The following is a 24086-nucleotide window of genomic DNA, read 5'->3' as shown; positions in this document are numbered from 1 at the left end:
GACATGTATTTTGGGCTAATTATGCCCCTTTTTGGACTTAGAAAATCCTGGTTAAAGTTTTACATGCACTTAGTTACTATCTCCAAAACTAATACAGATATTGAATTGAAACTTCACGTGTGTCTTCGGGATTTTAAAACTAGTTGATAGCATCAAGTCCCATAACTCTGACCTGCATTTTGGTCAAATTATGCCCCCATTTGAACTTAAAACTTCTGATTAAAGTTTTGCATGCAAGTTACTCCAAAACTAATGCAGATACTGGATTGAAACTCAATAGACATTTTAACATTTAGGGTAATATTTTCCTGCTTCTGGGACAATATTTCGAATAGTCAAGCAGACAGCTCTTGTTTATATGCCTGTATTGAAAAAAAAAAACAGAGGTATTATGCGATGGCACATGCATCTGTCAGTCCGTCCATTATAATTCATGTCCGTAGCCTAACTTTATAACTATTAAAGGTATTCACTTAAAAATTGGCATATAAGTGATGGAGATGAGACAATGTGCAGAGCACTTTGATCAGCTCTGTAGGTCAAAGGTCAAGGTCACTAATAAAGCTAAAAGTTCAAAACTGTCCATATTTTGTGTCTGGAGCATTGGCATGTAGGTAGGTGGCGATGAGACATAGTGGCAGCCGAGTCACTGCAGCCATAGGTTAGGTAGAACACCAATAAATTTTTGAAGCTAGCTAGGTTAAACTTAGTGATGCATAGCCTGGACTGTTGCCAACAAAACCCAGGAAAGTAGGGGAAATCCGGAGAAATATGGATGATTCCAGTGTACGCAAACTGCTTACGTCACTGCAAGTTTGGGATTAAACCCCAAACCTCATTGGATGTAGTATATGGTTCAATCAGAACAACTCTACAGAAATCCGTAAAATGCGCATTGGCTATAGTTATGGTCCGAGATATTGCATATAAAAGAATAATTAAAAATGATCAATTCCGGGGTAATACAGACACGAAAGGCATGACAAGAACATCGGGGTGGGAAAACTCAGACATACAAACTTTTTTAAAAAAAGTAAATATTTACAACAGTTACTGTTTTTATTAAGCTACAACATCACACGTTCCTTCTTTATTTCATATAAGGCGTAAAAAAAAAAATTGTTTGTTTCCGGTATCCCGACCTACCCTAAATTTTTGGCCCGACCCTAAATGTTTTTATGGCCTTGGAGAATATTTTTTTAACTTTTTGACAAAAAAGTTGCAAAACTGAACTTTTTATGCTTTATACATGGCCAGTGATGTTAGAAATCAATTTACTGATGCGCTAAAGGCATAACGCCCTTATTTGTATTCATTTTTTTGACACAAAAATAATTTCCGAAAAGTCTCCCTTAATAAAAAAAAGAAAAGAAAAAATTCCGACCTACCTACCCTGATTTTTTTTAGCATGTTACCGGAAACCGGTAGGGATAGAGTGCGAAATGGACTCCATTTCTCGAAATGGTTTTTACGTCTACGAAATGTGGAGTTTTATTATTTAGATTACGACTTTGATTTTAAATAGAATCTTATATCTGTATTTTCTTAAATGAGTATAATAGAAGGGAGTTAAACCTACATGAATTATTTCTTTTAGGCCTAAACAATTCATTTTCAGTACTTTAGAGCATTTCAATGATATGAAAACCATACATGGTCATTTAGTATGATATGTTTTGTTATTAAAAAAGAAAAAAAAATTGACATGTTATTTGACAAGTTTCAATTTTTATCCCCGCTCAACTTAGAAGAGGTTTACTAAGATCTATCGCATCTGTAGACGACAGCGATGATCGTAAAATATTCGTCTGTATTTTACCGATGTCCGGAATTTCCCGTCCAAGACAACCAGGAAGAAGTGGAGTTTGTAAATAAAACATCAGATATCCGCATATTTACCAGATGACAGTCACAGCTTGGATGAAAGGTAATGCTGAGTGACCAAAGGCACGACAAATTGTAAGGAATTAACTCCGATATGGAGCAAAATAACGATAAAACTACAGGCACGAGATCGGACATGTGTCCGTGACGAAAAAAAATGGTTGTAGCCTGAAACGTCGGTATATAAGGCCACTTCTAACATCCTTGCTGTTGGTATAACCCTTTAGCGACGTGGTTAGAGTGTCCACATTCAGGTCACGAGGTCCGGGATTCGATCCTCGGTAGAGTCTGTGGTATTTTACCGGTACTACAAATTATCAGGCTGGTAACATTGCCCGATCGGGCTTATGATACAAAAAGTAAATTACTTGACAAATAATGCAAGATATTCTTCTAAACTTCGTATGCTATACAAGATAAGCAAAGAACTTCAGTTGCTTCAGTTTATTATAATTCCTTCCCTTTTTAGATTTTATGATGCATTAATTTGAAGTCCAACAAAGTTGCTAATGTAATTTAATGCAATGTTTAAACGAAAACTTAACAAATGCTTCAGGTCAAACTTGTGCGCCAATACCTTTATTCTATATATTTAGGGTAAATACTTTGTTTCTAGTGCAGATGTATGAGCAATTTTTTTAGGACTAACATTTCTCTATAATGTTGTAAGTGAAAGCAGAGTAAAATGTTTACATTCATGTACTAGCGCAATAATTTAGAGCATTAGAAAGCCATTTAACCCTTTTTTGTTTTAAACTTAGCATTAGAACATTGTTTTTTTGGACTTCAAAGATTATGCGCCATAAAAATTTGAAAATTTAGGGGAAATAATTCTACCAAAACTGAAGGCAACCAAGTTATTTTTATTCTAATTTGTATCATTTGTTATGCTTAACAAATGGACCAAGTTTGAAAGAAATATCTTCATTATTTTTCAAGAAATATTACTTTTTGTGTCATAAGCCCGATCGGGCAATGTTACCAGCCTGATTATAGTGACAACAATGATTGACAGATTCGTGCATTTTACTAATAGGTTCTGTCAAAGAAGTATAAAACACAGAATTGCAACAAGAGATAATCTTGCGTAAGCTCTTATCCGCGCGTAATAAACCGAAACCGGTCCAATTTTCAAATGACAACTGTTGATTTCTCAGACTTCCAATCATAAATTCATTCCTTCCCCGTGTAGAAAATACAACATTAAAAAACACCATGCAAGTGTGGTTACATGATAATTTAATATGAAGTTTCTGAAAATCTTGAACAACAAGCTTCAAGACTTCAGTATTAAGCAGCAACCAATATTTTTAGTAAAGCCACTCATCCACAGTTTGGGGTAATAATTTTCAACATGTTCATTTCCATCAATCATATTTCCATATGCAGGTGATTCAAGAACTCTACCATCTGGATCGCAGGAGATTTTAACCTTCCTGATATCAACTGGTCATCAAACACCATCTGTGGACATCAATATCGAAAGTCTATCAATGACCAATTTCTTCTTCTTGAACCGGATCTTGACCTTGCCCAAGTAGTAGACTTCCCCACACGTGGACATCAACTACATCTGGCAACACTTCAAGGACGACTGCCAGCATATCATTGATGATGAGGTCCCCTCACGCATGACATCTTCCAGATTTAATCAGCCCTGGATCAATAGGGATGTACGCCGTGCCACAAGGTTGAAGAAACACTTGTTCAAACGTGCCAAGAGGACCAATGATCCTGCCACATGGGCAAAATACCAGAACATTAAACGTAGAACACAGCACCTATGCCGTTCAACCCATGACAAACACATCTCTGACATGCTGACTGACGACCACAAAAACCCGAATTCTTTCTGGAGCTACATAAATTCCAGAAAGAAAGACAGTTTTGGCGTGTCCCCTCTAAAGAAAGTGATGCGAAACAGAAAGCAGAGATACTGAATGACCAGTTCTCGTCGGTCTTCACAAATGAAGACAAAATTAATCTAGCCGTCCAACTCTGTCACCCATTACCATTCCCACAGTCATTGCCATACATGTAGAGCCAAAGGTTGTCCAAAAGCTTCTGCACAATCTGAAGCCACATAAGGCAGCAGGGCCAGACAAGATCCCCACCAGCTTTGAAGCTAGCATCAGAAGAACTCGCCCCAGGACTAGCTAAACTGTTCCAGTTATCGATTGATCTCGGTAAAATTCCAGACGACTGGAAAACAGCTACAGTATCGCCTGTCTTCAAGAAAGGAAACCGCTCTTCTGCACCCAACTATCGCCCTATCTCTTTGACTTCTGTCTCCTGTAAAATTCTCGAACACATCATCTTCAGCAACATCATGTCACACTTCGATGGTCATTACATTCTCACTGACTGTCAGCATGGCTTCAGGAAGAGACGTTCTTGCGACACCCAACTAATCAACACCATCAACAACCTCGCCAAAGGCTTAGACAACAACGAACAAATTGATGTTATCTTACTAGACTTTTCCAAAGCCTTTGATAAGGTGCCCCATTCTCGACTTCTCCAGAAACTAGACCATTATGGCATTCGCGGTAACATCCATGCCTGGATCGAGGACTTTCTGTGGTCCAGAACTCAACAAGGCAAGGGCACTTGTTCCTCTATCTCTCCTGTCACTTTTGGCGTCCCCCAGGGCAGTGTTCTTGGGCCTCTACTCTTTTTGGCCTATGTAAATGACAGCACCGGTCTATTTGCCGATGATTCCATGTTGTACAAGAACATCCGGTCTCAGGATGATAGACACCAGCTTCAAGCGGATCTTGATAGTCTCAGTACTTGGGAGAAAGACTGGCAGATGGACTTCAATCCAGAGAAGTGTGAATTCATCCACATTACAAAGAAGAGAAACCCTATCATCACAACCTATAGTCTACATGGAACAAACCTGAAAACTACACCTAGTGCGAAGTATCTTGGCGTCACTCTTTCAGACGACCTCTTCTGGAAAAAACATGTCGACAATATCTCCAAGAAAGCATATTCAACCATGTCTTTTCTCCGTAGAAACATCCATTCCAGTCCAGTCAGTGCTAAAGCCAATGCATACAAGACCTATGTCCACCCTACTGTGGAATATGCTTCACCAGTTTGGTGTCCTTTCTCCAAAAATCACATCCAACAACTTGAAATGGTTCAGGGAAGAGCTGCTAGATTTGTGTTCAACAACTATGCTCGGATTAGCAGTGTCACCAGCATGTTACAAGACCTGAAATGGAACACACTTCAACACCGGCGAAACATTGCAAGAACAACCATGTTCTTCAAAATCTTACACAACTTAGTCTACATCACGCCATACCCACCACTTGTTCCTGCCAGATCCACCAGAGGGCACAACCAACGTCTTTGCCAAATCCGAGCTCGCACATCGACCTACCAGTATAGCTTCTATCCTGCTACTGTCATTCTTTGGAACTCACTGCCTCAAGTCGCTGTTGACCAGACAACCCTGGAAGGCTTCAAGTCAGTCTTGGCCAGCCAGTACAACAACTAAACTCCAACTACCGTTTTACCAGTTTTTAACTCGATGTACATAGAGAACTCTTACTACGCGGGCCAAACTAGAAACTTGACAGTACTGGTACTATAAGGATTCCCCATCATACCAGACTACAGCGTTGTGTATACATTGAATGTTGACCAAGTAATGCGTGTATGGACAGGCCGTACAGCTTGCAAGGCTGGCATCTTAATGTACTACACATGCTGCATCTTCTCCAATGTAAATACTCACAGATAGCTTTATGCCAGTCCAGCTGTACAAAGACACTTTTACTCCGGGCCATTAAACACTAAAAAATGATAAAGTTGGTGAAAATAAAAGTTAGATATTGGTTAAAATGCAAGAAAAATGTAAATTTTCTGTATTATTTCAAAATTGTTGCTACAGTTTACTATCCCCAATCATCCTATTTCCGACCGCCACCTATTTTCGACCATCCGAGACTTTGGATGATAAAAATCTTTATAAGCCAAATTTATATGTTGCAATTGTTTCATTGTTTACAGTGAAGACGGAACAAGTTAGATACCTACTTTCACTCAGTTTTGGTACTTGGAAATATATTTAAATTCCTTTCATGTAGCAGTACCATGTTTTCAGGAGGTTTTTCTTATTACCAAAAAAACCAGCATGTTTCCTTGGCTACTACCTATTCTTACTTAAACCAGTATCCATTATTTATATATCTTTTGCACTAAATGTATACTCCTTAAACCATGTTTCCTTAAAAAATTATGAAGTGTACTATACAAAATTATTTTGACATTATATACAATCCTGATTCAAGTTTCAAGTTTATTTAATAAGTTCTCAGTTTGTATACATACAAAAACATGAGATAAATACAAGATTTCACAAAAAACATTACATATAGTCACGCAAATATGAGGGCAACACATTGACATTGTTCTAATTGAGGAAACTATTTATAGATATTCAAACATCATTACAAGGTTAAAAATAGGTCAGATTATGTCATTCAAAGAAGCGTGTCGCTAAGTGTAATTGAAGTAGACACTTTCTTGCTTGACCATTTATTCGTAACGGGATAACCATTTCACGGCTACTAAATGCTAGCGCCACCACCAAATTGTGGTGATCAGGAAAAGAGCTATCGATATTTCCGTGGTGCAGCTGTCGCCTGTTTCTACTTGTAAACACGTGAGTAAAATATATATTTTATCTTATATTTTTATTGATAGAACTTTTTTTGAAAATCGGAGAATGTAGTTCCGTGTAACAACACTTTTACAACAGGTTGGCTGTAATTTCATTAAAATAATATGCAAATTGTAGTGTCAGGAGCTATTTTCCTGAATCTGACAGTAGCACATTTTCATATCGACTAGTATTCGAACACCATTCCGATAAATAGACACAATGTAAAAACATACCTGCACATGCAAATGGTGTAGAAATGATAAATAATTATATACGCACACACCATGAATAATAGAATTAGAGTTAGAAGAAATATGCGAGGATTTTTTAGAAGTGGTGGCGCTATAACTCTAGTGGTGGCGCTATACAGTAGTGGTGGCGCTGTTACGGCATTCAATAATACGAACTGCTGACGCATCCGGACCAAAACAAACACCAATATTCTCTAACTGATAATTTTCTTGCACGGAATCATGTTATTATGAAAGAAAAACACGGTCATAGTTTGTTTACCTTTATAAAAACATTCTCTATCCAAGAAAAAAACAACAACAAAATACTCACAGACTCTTGGGACTCTTTGTAGTCAAAGTAAATATTTTCCTTTGTTTAAAGTAGAATTATTTCTTACCTTTAAATTTTGTACTTAAATACAAACGTAAGTGGACTTTAAATTCAGGTCAAGAAAAATAGTAGCAATACCTTTATTTCAAACAAAGATTTGTGTCCAGGAAATAATTTGAAGATGTGTAGTGTAGAATTTATTTTTTATATTAAGATTCTGAAAGTTACTTCCCTTTGTTTTTATACGTCGTTTGCATGTCATTGTAAACAAAAGACCTTACTTTCACAATTCTTTCTGAAAAGTGAGTACAGTACATTTTCAATTCCAATCGATTAAATATGATTAATCAATAGAGTTTAGATGTACAATCTGAATCCATTTACATGTAGATTATTTTTCGATCATATAGAGGTTACTACATGTAGTTTGTTGAGTAACATAATTTGGGTATAGTGTGGGATAGGTTGATAACATCGATTATTGTAAAAATTTCCGTGGCTTGCAGACAGACATTTTCATATGTTAAAATTGAATATATTAGGCACTAATCATATACAACAGCGCCACCACTACTGTATAACGCCACCACTTGAGTGATAGCCCCACCACTTTCTAAAATAGTTGTGTTTTAACTTTTTACTGTGTTTTTTCGTAATTCTTTGGTGTGTGGGAACACGTGCAATTCATTTCTACACCATTTGCATGCGCAGATATGTTCTTACAGTTGTCTATTCATGGGAATGGTGTTCACATACTGGCCGATATGAAAATATGCCATTGTCAGATTCGGGAGAAAAGCTCCTGACACCACAATTTGCATATTATTTTAATGAAACTACAGCCAACCTGTAGTAAAAGTGTTGTTACACCGAACTGCATTCTCCGATTTTCGAAAAAAGATCTATCAATAAAAATATAAGATAAAATATAAATTTTACTCACGTGTTTACAAGTAGAAACGGGCGATAGCTGCACCACGGAAATGTCGATAGCTCTTTTCCTTATCACCACAATTTGGTGGTGGCGCTAGCGTTTAGTAGCCGTGCATTTATTCATAATGGAATTACACGTGAGGATTTAAAGAGATAAACGCTTATAATGATCTTACTACTTACTACTGATGCCTGTCCTTGCACCAGCTTTCTTCATTTTCTGAGAATTTTTAATATTCGTAGGGTCAACAGTAATGTAATACTTTGTCATCTGTGACAGCTATCAATGTAGCAGATGTGACACCTTGGTTCTCTGGAGTTACTGAGCACATGATATCAGGCTTGTGCCTAATTATAATTATGATTAATAAACAAATTTGAAATAATTGAAAGTAATTAATAATTGAGACAAAAGTCAATTAAAGTATTTGACCAATAGTTGTCCATTAACTCTATTTATTCTTAATTATTGTGCCTCATCTGTTAGTGCACAGGTGAAGTTTCACACTGTAAAGCAGTCATAGTTTATACCTATTGTGCTCTAAATAAGGTGTCAACACCTTTTGTATTCTTCCATCACTTACAGCTTTAAGGTGTATTTCTGGTCTGTAATAACTTTAATTGTGGTTGCTACACAAAAGCTGTCATTTCATTATTTTTCTTTAGAAAATATTGTATTGATAAAATAATGTAACAGTATCTGATAGTAATTTCGCTCTTACCTTTTTTTAGCTCACCAGAGCACAAAGTGCTCAAGGTGAGCTATTGTGACCGGTCATTGTCCCGCGTCCGCCGTGCGTCATTCATCAACATTTTCCTTGTGAACACTCTAGAGGCCACATTTGTGACCCAATCTTTATGAAACTTGGTCAGAATGTTATTCTTGATGATCTCTAGGTCAAGTTCGAAACTGGGTCATGTGGGGTCAAAAACTAGGTCAGTAGGCCAGATCAAAGGAAAATCTTGTGAACACTCAGTTTTGACTCAATCTATATGAAACTTGGTCAGAATGTTTGTCTTGATGATCTTTAGGTTAATTTCGAAACTGGGTTATTTGGGATCAAAAACTAGGCCAGTAGGCCAGATCAACTCTGGTGAGCGATTTAGGGCCATTATGGCCCTCTTGTTTAATCTATTGAAAAAATAACAGGGAAACAAGTTTTTGTTTTTGTGTAGTACTGTTTACCAATATAAAATGATTTTATATAACTGAAAAGTGATTTCTGAGTGAATACAGTAGTGTCACCTCATATAGTACAGAGGCCAACTTGTAGGAAACGCATTATTAGTCTTGTTTGCTTAGGCACACCATGAACTTGGCTGCATTGAAACGTTTTATTTTGCCGAACCGAAAGATACCAGTGGAAATTTTAAGGCATTTGATGAAAATTAATTATAATTAATTACTTGTCCTGAATAATTGTAATTAATTAATTATTTTATAAAATAATTAGGCTCAACCCTGCATGATATTGTTCTTTAGATAATGCACTAACTTTTGTCTGCCATTTACTTTACCGGTACCACCTGTAATCAAGCTGCCAATTCAGGCAAGTGTACCTGCAGTATATCGATCTGCTATGTTGGTTTTGATGTTTGTTACTACACTTGATTTGTGAATGTTCTATGTTTGCCATGGTGAAATGAAAATGCAGTAAAAATGTTGTGCGGTTTCTTTTTGTTGGAGCGAAAATACCACACATGGTCGGATTTAGGTTGTGAATTTCCAGCATGACTTCCTGTAACTGACGACTTTCAAAATTACAGATCATGCCAGGGATCCAGTACTAAACTTGAAACTTAAATGGTATGTTTTATAGCACTTATGAAGAAGATTTGGACTTGTATGTGAACAAAACTGGACAGAAAACTTGTTAAGTGGTTGGAAACTGGTTGTGCCGGGATACCTTCTGCACAATATTTTTGCCTATTTATAAGAATATCTTGCAAAAATCTTATGTCAATAAGTTTGTACCACTATATACTTATATTGGAGTCACTTTTGTCAGTGTCAAGGTTGCTTATCTCAAAATAGAAAAATGGTTTCTGCTCAGTAATTTCAGTTTGGAATGAGGTAACTTGATTTATCTGCTGAGTTTGAAAGTTCCTGTATGGCTCAGTGTTGGGCTGGAGAGATCTTTTCTGCTGTGGACCTAAAAATGGAAAAATGGTTCATGCTCAATATCTTCAGTTTTGGTACACCTGTTGTCAGCAAACTTTGTGTGTAGGTAGCTTTTATCAAAGACAGAGGTTGGGAACATATTTAGGAGTCACTCAGGTCAAGCTGTTACTAAAAATAGGAAATTGTTTCCACGGAATAATTTGATTAATCTGCATACTATGGTGCAGTGGGCTAAAGCATTGGTCTAGTGTACCTTTTATAATGTTGAATGAACAGGTCACAGTTCAACTCCTGGTTTGGACCTTACTCAGCCATAGGGTCAAGATAATACTAATGACATAAGTCAGGAATTACATATAGCAATGACACATCAACGTTTGTTATATCTGTACTTTTGAATGGCATGATTGCATGCAGTCAAATATGTAGTAATAGAATAAGACCCTTTTTAAACAAAACCTGTTGTCTTGATGCAAAGTTTGAAAATCTGGTTTTTCGTGGAATGTCCATATTTCTTGTTTTCAATTTTATTTTAAGGCCCCCATATAGGGTGACCCCATTTATTTACCTTCGACAAGTATAACATATTAACATACTGTACAGCATAAACATGAAATATGATGAAGAAAAAGACAGTAAATTATTGAAAAATGACCCTCTCCAACCCCTTCCAGAATCCAGAATGTGTTCTTGTTAAACATTTCATCTCCTGTTTCTTAAGCAGTCTTTGGCACGTGTTGAGATTCTTTGGTAAGTTTGATAATTTAATACATCAGTTTATTTGTGATCAAGTTGTATACTTTAAAAACATATTTGAAATATTCATGCCTTTATCCATCAATTTTCATTTCAATACAACTTATATCTCAGAAACTTTGAAATTCTTCTGGAATGTCTGGCCAGATTTCAGTATAAGGAAGGCAGTTATTTCTGTAAAAATTACACAAAAGTATCTGCTACTCTGAGGTAGGTGATTTCCAGGTAATTGAGCTGTGAAATTCTGGCTAAGGCGTAAAAAAAAATTGTTTGTTTCCGGTATCCCGACCTACCCTAAATTTTTGGACTGACCCTAAATGTTTTTATGGCCTTGGAGAATATTTTTTTCAACTTTTTAACAAAAAGATGCAAAACTGCACTTTTTATGCTTTAAACATGGCCAGTGATGTTAGAAATCCACTTACTGATGCTCCAAAGGCATAACCCCCTTATTTGTAATCATTTTTTGACAAAAAAATATTTTCAGAAAAGTCTCCCTTAATAAAAAAAAATTCCAAAAAAAAAAAAAAATTCCGACCTACCCACCCTAATTTTTTTGAGCATGTTACCTGAAACAAAGAATTTTTTTTTAGGCCTAACAATCCAGGACCATCATGTTTATCTTGTTAAAACATTTTCATTTACTGTTTCTGTGAAAAGTTGTAAATTGCCTGATGTCTGACTCTTCTCAATTGTCTGGATGCAGTGCTGTTCTAATTTTGATAGAAAGAAGCTCTTGTTGTTTTACAGAAAATATTTGGGAGAAAAAACTTGTCCAAACAAGCATATGTCATTTCCCCTTTTACACTACTTAAGGTGAAAAAAGTCAGTATTTTACAATGCAAAAAATATTTGTAAATTTTCCCATTCAGTTTTATACTATCGTAGCTTATTACTCATTTTGTACACAAAACAAATTTAAAATGACGAGTCTGTAAAAAGAATAAAGCTACAAAGAGAAGAAGCATTTCATTTGAAAGTCGATCCTTGAGTTTTTACTGCGTAGTTATTAGATATTATTTAACTGAAAAATACACTCAAATGAAGTCTTTCTGTTTCAAATGACTTTTTTCTTGTAACAGACATGTATTTCGTAGTATCAGTTACAGCCTTGTAATACCACTTGAACTTTACTATTATTGTTTAGTGCGTATGAGGAAGCGTTTAATTTAGCATCTGTGGCATGATTTGTGTCAGCCAATCAGAATCCTAAATGAAAAATGATATGTAATGCATTTTATTGAAAAACGCATAATCACTTTTGTTGAGAATTCAGCAATAAATTCTGTGTCAGAAATTAGTGTTATTTGAAAAGAGGATTAAAAAAGTTATTTAATAACATTAATATTTTACTAATTTTGAAGAGATTGTGTTAAAGCTGTATATTTGACTTATTGCCATTTGGAAGAAGATCAAGTGTGACAGATTAATGTGTTAATTGTTGTGTTGTAGTCAGGGACAAGGTAATATTTGTCTTTTGATAGTGCTTAATAAATGGTTGTTCTAATGTGTGCATGTAGGCTGATCTTGGTCTGCACTGTTCACTATTCAGTCAGTAAATTTTCAGTGAACACCCCTTTGATTGATAAGTGGTACCGTCTGAATGAAATGATGGATCAGTTCATTTTAGAAATTAGCAGGGTAAAGGTTAAAAGTGGTAAACATGTCAGTAATTTTCAAACTAACAGTCATTCTTTTTACATGATAGAACAGTATAAATCCCGCACAATAACTCAAACGATAACATGTTTGATAATTATGAGTTTTCTTCATTAAAATGTTTCAATACGGAAAATATTTTTGTATAACATTGCAGTACGCACTTAACTTCTATAAGTTCAACAATGCATGAGAACCATAACAATCAAATGATAATATAAACATGCTGTTGTTTAAATTATGTGTAGGAGTACTAACTTCCCCGCATGTGTGTATGTGTGTATTCAATTAACTTTCTAGTACCAGTATGATTCATTGTCTTGAAATGAGGACATTTGATATTACATGGTCATAGGCAGTTGAACAATTTTTTTCACAAAATAGAAAAATGCAGTACAATTTAGTTAAAAAGAAACCAGTAAGAATAAATATAATTTAAGAAAACAAGAAAAAATCCTTTGAGCTTTTGTGAAAGGATTACTCATCTACATGACAGTGTGTCTAACTGTGTTGCAAAGAGATATCTTTAATTTAAGGTAAATAACAGCACCTGATAAGGAAAAAATATATACAGTGCATTCGCGATGCTATGAATCGCAATTTAACGAAATACCGGTATACTACGAAAAGGTGCTGTGGTCCCGGCTGCTTTCCTTCTTATTTCTAGGTAACAAAAGTCGCGGTTTTACGAAAATGCAATTTTACGAAAAATGCGCTCCTACGAACGTATTGTGATCCCCTTCAAGTCTGTTTTCAAATGGTTTTAGTTGCGATTTTACGAATGTATCGTCTAAGTTTTCACACCTTCCATAACGGCGTGAAAATGCTTTAGAGTGGAAAGTGTCACTGTCATTTAGCTGGGTGTAAACAGTGATTAAAGTGTGAAAACTTAGTAATTAAATTCAAAACACATATGCTGTAGGGTTAGTTAGTTATTCTCCTATAACTGTCCGATCGGATGGCATACAAGACACACTTGCTTATACGTCTCAAGGAATCACTGCGATTTTTTTTCTCGTGCAACAATGTACCCTGTATATGTTTTATGTACAGTGAATTGAAAGTGAAGAAAAAAACAACCCGTTCTACATTCTACATACCATCTAAGTTTAGATTCAAGTAAGATTTGTAGTAAACCCCGATGTACATATAAAATTGGTATACATGTACTCCGATACGCAAATCACATGTAAAAATATCACGAGTTACGACGTTTAGATATTAAGGTGTTGTATAGCGAAATTTCCTATGCTACGCTCGAACGAAAATGCGATATTACGAAAAAATCGGGCTGTCCCTTGACTTTTCGTAGGATCGCGATTGTACTGTAATATAATAATTATATTAAATGATTCCTGTGATGTGGCTAAAAAAAGATCTGCATTCAGTTAGACAACCTCTCAGGCTCTGTAGCTAACCTGCATTGTAACCTAGCTGCATTGTGAGACAAACACAATTTTGATGATTTTTTTATAAGCCCGTTATACACCCGTCTCTGAAAGAGCAGGGCGTAGTATGTTAACATGCGTGGCGGCGGAATTACTGGAAATCTGCGAATTTAGCCTTGTCCGCTCTCTAAGTCGAAGAGAGTTTTCATCCGATCTTTACCAAACTTGCTGACAATGTTTTTGGGCATAATATCTCGGCCAAGTTCGATAACCAGACAAATCGCCCCAGGCACTCTTGGATTATAGCCCTTGAATTACTTTAAAAACAGCGAATTTAGCCTTGTCCGTTCTCTAAGTCAAACAGTTTTCATCCAATCTTCACCAAACTTGCTGACAATATTTGTGGGCATAATATCTCGGCCAAGTAAGATAACCACCCAGATCGCCCCAGACACTCTTGGATTATGCCCCTTGAATTAGGCCCAGTTCGATGACGGGCGAATTTGTGACAGTCTGGCACTCTTGTCTAGGAAATAAAATCAAAAGTTTAGGGCTTAGATCATGGCTCAGTGGTATAGGTGTCTGTTGACTCCAGAGGTGAAAGTTTCTTCTGGTCCTCAAAGCCATAACTATGAATTATTTGTAAAAAGTTCAAGTTACTCAAAGGAAGTGAGACATAATTGTGCTGATGTGGTCCATGTAGTCATTTTCTGATCAAGAAATGACACCTTCATGCTGTCCCTGGTATGTTTGAAGACTCAGCAACATTCACACTATTACTGTCTAAAGTGAATGTGAAACAAGAAATATCTTTAAAAAAGATGGTTGGCGAATTGTAATAAGGAAAGAAGTTTATGAAATTTTCATCTAACATTTTTCAAATTGCAAAACTAAACACTGCACTTTTACAATTTAAATGGTTCTCTTTTAATTTTTCACAAAGGTTTGGTAGGGTTGCAATTTTGTTTCGTTTATCCTTAAACGTATAATTACAGCAGTAGTTTGATGATGATTCATCAAGCGGTTCATGAGAAGAGGTTCATGAGACGCTGTCTAAAGGCATTTCTAGTTTTAGTACTAGCAGCCCCTAAAAGGGGTCAAATGTCCCAACTGAACAAAGTTGGCTGCGGGCCTAATAAAGATGCTACAAATCAAATTTGATGAGAATTATCAATACATGAGAAAAAATCAAAGGATTTTTATGCCCCCGAAGGGAGGCATATAGTTTTTGAACCGTCTGTGTCGGTCTGTCAGTCTGTCAGTCTGTCCGCAATTTTCGTGTCCGGTCCATATCTTTGTCATCGATGGATGGATTTTCAAATAACTTGGCATGAATGTGTACCACAGTAAGACGACGTGTCGCGCGCAAGACCCAGGTCCGTAGCTCAAAGGTCAAGGTCACACTTAGACATTAAAGGATAGTGCATTGATGGGCATGTCCGGTCCATATCTTTGTCATCGATGGATGGATTTTCAAATAACTTGGCATGAATGTGTACCACAGTAAGGCGACGTGTCACGCGCAAGACCCAGGTCCGTAGCTCAAAGGTCAAGGTCACACTTAGACATTAAAGGATAGTGCATTGATGGGCGTGTCCGGTCCATATCTTTGTCATCGATGGATGGATTTTCAAATAACTTGGCATGAATGTGTACCACAGTAAGACGACGTGTCGCGCGCAAGACCTAGGTCCGTAGCTCAAAGGTCAAGGTCACACTTAGACATTAAAGGATAGTGCATTGATGGGCGTGTCCGGTCCATATCTTTGTCAACCATGGATGGATTTTCAAATAACTTGGCATGAATGTCTACCACAGTAAGACGACGTGTCGCACGCAAGACCCAGGTCTGTAGCTCAAAGGTCAAGGTCACACTTAGACGTTAAAGGTCATTTTTCATGATAGTGCATTGATGGGCGTGTCCGGTCCATATCTTTGTCATTCATGCATAGATTTTAAAATAACTACGCATGAATGTGTGGTACAGTAAGACGACGTGTCGCGCGCAAGACCCAGCTCCGTAGGTCAAAGGTCCTAAACTCTAACATCGGCCATAACTACTCATTCAAAGTGCCATCGGGGGCATATGTCATCCTATGGAGACAGCTCTTGTTTATTTTTAGCTATATAGCGGCCCGTAAAATAGGCCATCTGATCCTGCTTTAACAAATGCATATTCGCTATTCATGAATCTTTGGACAATGATGTCACACCTATAAAAAAGTGAAGTTATCAAGTAGTTTGATTTGCAAACTGAAGTTACGTGGCATGGGTCAGTCAAGGTCACAAATTCGTTCTTATAACGGCATTCGCTGAAAAATACATTTAAAACATACAATCAAGTGAAGAGGAAGTGGGGTTTTGTTTAGTACATGTTATATCTTAATCCAAGCTTCTTGGTATTTCCTGGAAGAAAATGTCAGAATGAGGTAAACAAGTGCATGGTAATTATTGGCCATTTGTAACAACATTTAAGAAAACAAATTTGGGTAAGGCAGATTTTTTTTTCTTTGTAAAATAATATTTTCTGTATTTCTGCTTTCAGATAATTTGCCAGTCTGAGCCATACAACCAAACAGCCACTTAAATACACTGTCAATTGGAGCAATACAGCTAAATTTTGCCAAGCCACAAATCCATTGAGCACCACAGACGATTTGAGTCAGATTTAAGCCAAAAGTCTAGGACAAGATGGAAGACATGGAAATATTCCATCATATAGATCAGTGGTAAGTCTCACTACTCAGTTTCTTGAGGAGTATTTTGATTGATTTGTATCTAATGTTTGGACCATGGAATCAAGCCGTTTAAGTTCACCAGAGCACAACATGCAAAAATAGAAAAAATGGTCAAATCAAATCTTTGAAATGTTCCTTGGATGAACCTCTAGTAAAACTGTTTAAATTATTATGATTTGTCAAATAACATGGTTGCCAAGGGGTATGGTCATTCTTCCCAGTATGTATATATTGGAAACTTAAAAGAATCTTCTTGTCAAAAACTGCTAGCCTACTTTTAAACATAGTTTCACACAAATAATCCAAGAGTATCCTGCTACCAAGATTGTTCAGTTTGATTCTGATTCTTCAAAATCATGGCTGCAAGTTAGTGTAGTCAGTTTATTAGAGTTTTATTGATTTATCATATTTTACAGTGTTTACACTACTTCCTGTATACATTTAGGTTAAACTTTACTAAACCTCACAAGCATAATTGCGCATATTATCTTCATGATCTGATTAAAAGATTTGCAGCAACCATGACCCATGGTTTCTCGTATTCTTTGAACTGTGCTACTTCTCCTATACCACTGGTTTGAATTCCATCAAACTTATCTCTGCCAAGCCAAGTTTTGTTTATTGTTTGAATGATATGGCTCATTGACTACCTAATTTAAAGATAATTATTCAAATATTCCTTTAATAACCTTTTACAAAGAAAGTTCATACTATTCCATTTTATTAAAAGCTAAAAACCGAAACATTTCGAAAGAAAACTTGAAAGCCATTGGTCCCGTTTATGTTTCTTGGGTGACCCTCCCAAGACAGTTCAGATTATTCTGTTCATCCAAAGAAAAAAATATCTTCTTATTGTGACCAGTTTTCCCTGTATGTATGCTGTATGAAACTTAAAAGTCTTCCTGTCAGAAACTTAAGGCCTAATTAGCTCGACTTTTCGAAGAAAATGTAGAGCTATTGCACTCGCCCCGGCGTCAGCATTGCCATTGGTTAAAGTTTTTGATAAAGTAAAATATCTCTGTTACTATCAAAGCTATTGACTTGAAACTTAAATTAGTTATTTACTATCAAAGTCTACACCAGGAGAAACAATCCCCATAACTCTGATTTGAATGTTGACAGAATTATGCCCCTTTTTAACGTAGAATTTTTAATCCCCCGCCGTGGCGGAGGGATTATAGGAATGGTCTGCGTCCGTCCTTCCGTCCGTCCTTCCGTCCGTAACAAAATCGTGTCCGGTCCATATCTCCTAAACCCCTTGAAGGATTTTCATGAAACTTGGGTCAAATGATCACCTCATCAAGACGATGTGCAGAACCCATGAATCAGCGTTGTCGGTTCAAGGTCATGGTCACAACTCAAGGTCAAAGGTTTGAGCCTGCCATTTTGTGTCCGCTCTATATCTCCTAAACCCCTTGAAGGAATTTTATAAAACTTGGGTCAAATGATCACCTCATCAAGACGATGTGCAGAACCCATGAGTCAGCCATGCCGGCTCAAGGTCAAGGTCACAACTCAAGATCAAAGGTTTGAGCCTTCCATTTTGTGTCCGCTCTATATCTCTTAAACCCCTTGAAGGAATTTTATAAAACCTGGGTCAAATGATCACCTCATCAAGACGATGTGCAGAACCCATGAGTCAGTCATGCCGGCTCAAGGTCAAGGTCACAACTTAGGGTCAAAGGTTTGAGCCTTCCATTTTGTGTCCGCTCTATATCTCCTAAACCCCTTGAAGGATTTTCATCAAACTTGGGTCAAACGATCACCTCATCAAGGCGATGTGCAGAACTTATGAGTCAGCCATGTCGGCTCAAGGTCAAGGTCACAACTGAAGGTCAAAGGTTTGAGCCTTCCATTTCGTGTCCGCTCTATATCTCCTAAACCCCTTGAAGGAATTTTATAAAACTTGGGTCAAATGATTACCTCATCAGAACGATGTGCAGAAATTATGAGTCAACCATGCCAGCTCAAGGTCAAGGTCACAACTAAGGGTCGAAGGTTTGAGCCTTCCATTTGGTGTCCACTCTGTATCTCCTTAACCCCTTGAAGGATTTTCATCAAACTTGGGTCAAATGATCACCTCATCAAGAACTCATGAGTCAGCCATGTCAACTCAAGGTCAAGGTCACAACTGGAGGTCAAAGGTTTCATCTCTGTATCTCCTAAACCCCTTGAAGGATTTTCATGAAACTTTGATCAAATGATCACCTCATCCAGATGTTGTGCAGAATTCATGAGTCAGCCATGTCAGTTCAAGGTCAAGGTCACAGCTAAAATCAAAGGTTTACCCTTTCACTATCTATAGCAGTGGCGGGGGATTTAGCTGTCTTTCAGACTGCCTTGTTAGTTAAAGTTTTTGATAAACAATCCCCATAACTCTGGTTTGAATTTTGACAGAATTATGCCCCTTTTAACTTAGATTTTTTTGTTAAATTTTTTGATAAAGTCAAATATCTCTGTTACTATTAAAGCTTTTGACTTGAAACTCAAAATAGTTATTTACTATCAAAGTCTACACCAGGAGACACAATTCTCATAACTATAATTTGAATTTTAACAGAGTTATGCCCCTTTTTAACTTGGATTTTTAGCTCATCTGTCACATAGTGACAAGGTGAGCTTTTGTGATCACCCTTCGTCCGTCGTCCGTCGTCTGTGCATCCGTCAATGCGTGTGTGCGTCAACAATTCCGTGTCTGCACGATAGTGGTTTCGTTTATGATTTTATTTTAACCAAACTTGCACACAACTTGTATCACCATAAGATCTCGGTTCCTTTCTTGAACTGGCCAGATCCCACTATGGGTTCCAGAGTTATGGCCCCTGCACGATAGCAGCTTTATTTATGATTTGATTTTTACCAAACTGGCACACAACTTGTATCACCATAAGATCGCGGTTCCTTTCTTGAACTGGCCAGATCCCACTATGGGTTCCAGAGTTATGGCCCCTGAAAGGACCAAAATTAGCTATTTTGACCTTGTCTGCACAACAGCAGCTTTATTTATGATTTGATTTTTACCAAACTGGCACACAACTTGTATCACCATAAGATCTCAGTTCCTTTCTTGAACTGGCCAGATCCCACTATGGGTTCAAGAGTTATGGCCCCTGAAAGGGCCAAAATTAGCTATTATGACCTTGTCTGCACAATAGCAGCTTTATTTATGATTTGATTTTTATCAAACTGGCACACAACTTGTATCACCATAAGATCTTGGTTCCTTTCTTAAACTGGCGAGATTCCATTATGGGTTCCAGAGTTATGGCCCCTGAAAGGGCCAGAATTAGCTATTTTTACCTTGTCTGCACAATAGCAACTTCATTTATGATTTGAATTTAATCAAACTTGCACAAAACTTGTGTCACCATAAGATCAGGGCCCACGCTGTCGTCGCGAGTGGCGAAAATGAAAAAAAATGTTCGTAATTTGGACCGCCATTTTGTTTCAGACGTTCTAAATCGTAACCTCCGAGAATGTAAAAAAAACAGTTGACTGGTTCCAATAACTTTACCTTATAAAATTAACTTATTTCGGGATAGTACTACCCAGTCTGCGTTTACTTTACATATAACACTGTGTAATAAACATCTTGACACCCGAAAAGATGCAATTTGCAATCAATTAGCAACCGATTATCGGGTTAAAATAATCTTTTTGTTTTGTTGTCATTACGGCAGATTAAATGACTGATGCCTTTAATTTCCATGGATCAAATAATTAATAAACAAATCGGCAAAATAATGAATGGTTTGATGAAGTTTTTAACGTTGTCGCCACCGTCAGTATCTTAGTCACAGGCACGGGTCCAGTGTATTTTTTGTTTAATATAAAAATCCTTTTTTTTCACACAAATATACTTTTTATATGTTGGTCAAATGAGAAAAAAAATGATGACAAAAAATCCGGTCACAACATCATACACGACACTGTGACCGGATTTTTGTCATCATTTTTTTTTTCATTTGACTAACATATAGAAAGCATATTTGTGTGAAAAAAGGTTGTTTTTTTATATTAATCCAAAAAAAAAAAAAAAAAAAAAAAAAATCAACTGGACCCGTGTCTGTGATCTTAGTAAGTAATTAGTAAAGGTGTTTGCCAAGTTTTTTGAATGTCTTTAAAAGTTAGGAATGGATTTGAAATGTAATCCTGTATCAGGGTAGATTTCTCGGAAGCACAGAGCACCAAAAACACAGCCCCCGGGCCATGCATTTACATAGTAGGCCCACAACAAAAAGAAGCTGTAATGGAAAAATATTTCAGACAGGTTGCTTCAAACATCCAACAACATTTTAAAATACAAAACTTGCTTAAGAGGTATACCCACTTTCATTCAAAAGTCCCCCTATATAGCTAGAATATCACCATTTGCTTATGGGAAGTAACAAAAATTTTCAACGCGCCGCGGGAAGGGAAACCTCTCCAGCACCCTTCCTACCGTTCCCGAGAAAAAAGGTGGCTCCAACTTTTTTCAGCCCAGTGTGGGCCCTGATAAGATCTTGAGTCCTTAGTTGAACCGGCCAGATCCCATAATGGGTTCCAAAGTTATGGCCCCTGAAAGGGCCAAAATTAGCTATTTTGACCTTGTCTGCACAATAGCAGCTTCATTTATGATTCGATTTTAACCAAACTTGTACACAACTTGTATCACCACAAGATCTTGGTTCCTTTCTTGAACTGGTCAGAGTTCTTTATAGGTTCCAGAGTTATGGCCCCTTAAAGGTCCAAAATTGGCTATTTTGGCTTTTGCAGCCATATAGAGACTTCATTTATGGTTTTATTTGATACAAACTTCCAAAATAACTTCAACAACAATAATTCTTGGATTCCATGACAAATCAGATACAAGCGTAGGTTCAGAGTTATTTTATATCTGATTACCTCCCCTGATTGTAATCAAAATCGATTTATATCAGTAAGTACTTATAGGACTTATTTGAAGTTTCATTATTGTCATTATTGGACTGAGCCAATCATGGTAGATAACTATGGACTGATTTTATGTCAAATTACCTCCCTTTATTTCAAATTAAAATGGGTATATCTCCGTAACTAATGAAGATACTGATCTGAAATTTCATTTATGTCAACAGATTTATTCGGCAGATCCTTTTTTTGTTCACTTACAATAAAAAAAAATTTCAATTACTTCCCTTTTACTTTACTATAAATAGCTTATTTTTAGTAACTTTTTTGTTATTGGCCGTAGGGAAAAACCACTTTTCTGTGGTACAACATGGATGGTACCTCCAATTTTTAGGTGTATTTTGACATATCTGTACCTTGTAAGATTTTTTTTTCTTTTTGGTTAGATTTCTTCCCTTTGTTGTTACTGTTCTTTGGACTTAGATATTTTTTCTGAGGACCTTCTTGTCCTCAAGTGCAATGATAACAGGTGAGCGATATAGGGCCATCATGGCCCTCTTGTTTTTTTTTACTGGCAAATTCAGAGTCAAGCACTGAGAAAAGTCGAGCGCGCTGTCTTACGGACAGCTCTTGTTTTGAAATACTTTCACAGGGATGTTTTGAGTGACCCTCTTAATACTGTTAGACTGGTTTTGAAATAATTTTAAGGTGACCATTTATGAAAAAAAATATTTATATTCTTGTTTATTAAAAACATGACTAACAGAGCTAAAAATAGAAAAAGGTTTTCAGATGCCATCTCCTCCCTAACCTACGGAAGCATGGAGGAGACATCGGATTTTTATGTCTCCCACCACACAGTGGTGTGGGAGACATATATTGATTTACTCCAGTCTGTGTGTGTGTCTGTCTGTCTGTCACAAAGTTTGTCCGCACTCTAAGTGGAACATTTCTCATCCGATTTTCACCAAACTTAAACAAAATGGGTTTGACCATAAGACCTCGACCAAGTTCGATAACTAGCCAAATCGGTCCAGGCGTCTTGGAGTTATGGCCCTTGAATTACCAAAAATCGGCCTTTTTACTCTTGTCCGCACTCTAATTTGAACATTTCTCATCCAATCTTCACCAAACTTGAACAAAATGTGTTTGAACATGAGACCTCAGCCAAGTTCGATAACTAGCCAAATCAGTCCAGGCATTTTGGAGTTACGGCCCTTGAATTATCAAAATATTGGCCTTTTTACCCTTGTCTGCACTCTAAGTCAAACATTTCTCATCTGATCTTCACCAAATTTGAAAAAATGTGTTTGACCATGAGACCTCGGCCAAGTTCGATAACTAACCAAATCGGTCCAGGCATTTTGGAGTTACGGCCCTTGAATTACCGAAAAATCTGCCTTTTTACACTTGTTCGCTCTCTAAGTCGAACATTTCTCATCCGATCTTCACCAAACCTGAACAAAATGTGTTTGGCCATAAGACCTTAGCCATGTTTGATAACTAGCCAAATCCGCATAGGCACTTTCGATTTATGGCCCTTGAATTACTGATTGGATCCACTCATCCAGACCATCTAATTGGATCCACTCGTCTAAACTATCTAGAGAAAATAGACATTTTTCATAGGGGCAGTTGTTGGAGACATGCGCTTTTCTCAAAAGCATCTCTAGTTTTATTTTAATTTATGTCGTGGCTACGAGATGAAACTAAGAAAAAAAAACGAAAAACAAAAAATGTTATGTCGTGGCCAAGAGATATAACTAAGAAAAAAACAAAAAACAATTTCTTTGTTCGTGGCCAAGTAATATAACTAAGAAAAAAACAAAAAACAATTTTTGCTAATTTGTGGCCACGAAATATAAGTAAGAAAAAAAACAAAAAATGATTTTTGCTAATTCGTGGCCACGAAATATAATTAAGAAAACAACAGAAAAACAATTTTTGGCTAATTAGTGGCCACGAAATATAACTAAGAAAAAAAAATTCTTTTTGCTAATTCGTGGCCACAAAATATAAGTAAGAAAAAAACGAAATACTGTTTTTATATTTCGTGGCCACAAATTAGCAAAAATCGTTTTTCATTTTTTTCTTACTTTATATTTCATGGCCACGAATTAGTAAAAATCGTTTTTCGTTTTTAGCTCACCTGTCACATCATGACAAGGTGAGCTTTTGTGATCACCCTTCGTCCGTCGTCCGTCGTGTGTGCATCCGTGCGTCCGTCAACAATTTCTTGTCTGCACGATAGTGGTTTCATTTATGATTTTGTTTTAACCAAACTTACACACAACTTGTATCACCATAAGATCTCGGTTCCTTTCTTGAACTGGCCAGATCCCATTATTGGTTCCAGAGTTATGGCCCCTGAAAGGGCCAAAATCAGCTATTTTGACCTTGCCTGCACAGTAGCAGCTTTATTTATGATTTGATTTTTACCAAACTGGCACACAACTTGTATCACCATAAGATCTTGGTTCCTTTCTTGAACT

The 24086-nt window shown here is 36.8% G+C and overlaps 1 protein-coding gene across 5 annotated transcripts in view; it reads left to right on the top strand.

Moving 5' to 3' along the window:
• Nucleotides 1-1807: 1807 nt before the first annotated feature.
• Nucleotides 1808-24086, top strand: part of LOC123553899 (uncharacterized) — a 57772-nt gene continuing 35493 nt past the window's right edge. For 2 of the 5 annotated variants that reach the window (XM_045343635.2, XM_045343631.2), the window contains exons 1-2: nucleotides 1808-1927; nucleotides 16533-16716. In XM_045343635.2, coding sequence (XP_045199570.2) covers nucleotides 16679-16716 — 38 coding nt within the window. In that variant the 5' untranslated portion in view covers nucleotides 1808-1927; nucleotides 16533-16678. Of the gene's footprint in view, nucleotides 1960-12032; nucleotides 12404-12997; nucleotides 13136-16532; nucleotides 16717-24086 lie in introns of those variants that run through there. The other 3 variants (XM_045343633.2, XM_045343632.2, XM_045343634.2) reach the window with 3 other exon arrangements.

The sequence above is a fragment of the Mercenaria mercenaria genome, chromosome 7 (assembly GCF_021730395.1).
Source record: "Mercenaria mercenaria strain notata chromosome 7, MADL_Memer_1, whole genome shotgun sequence".
Lineage (NCBI taxonomy): Eukaryota > Metazoa > Mollusca > Bivalvia > Venerida > Veneridae > Mercenaria > Mercenaria mercenaria.
Note: the sequence above shows the minus strand (reverse complement) of the source record. Positions and strands in the feature narration are given on the sequence as shown.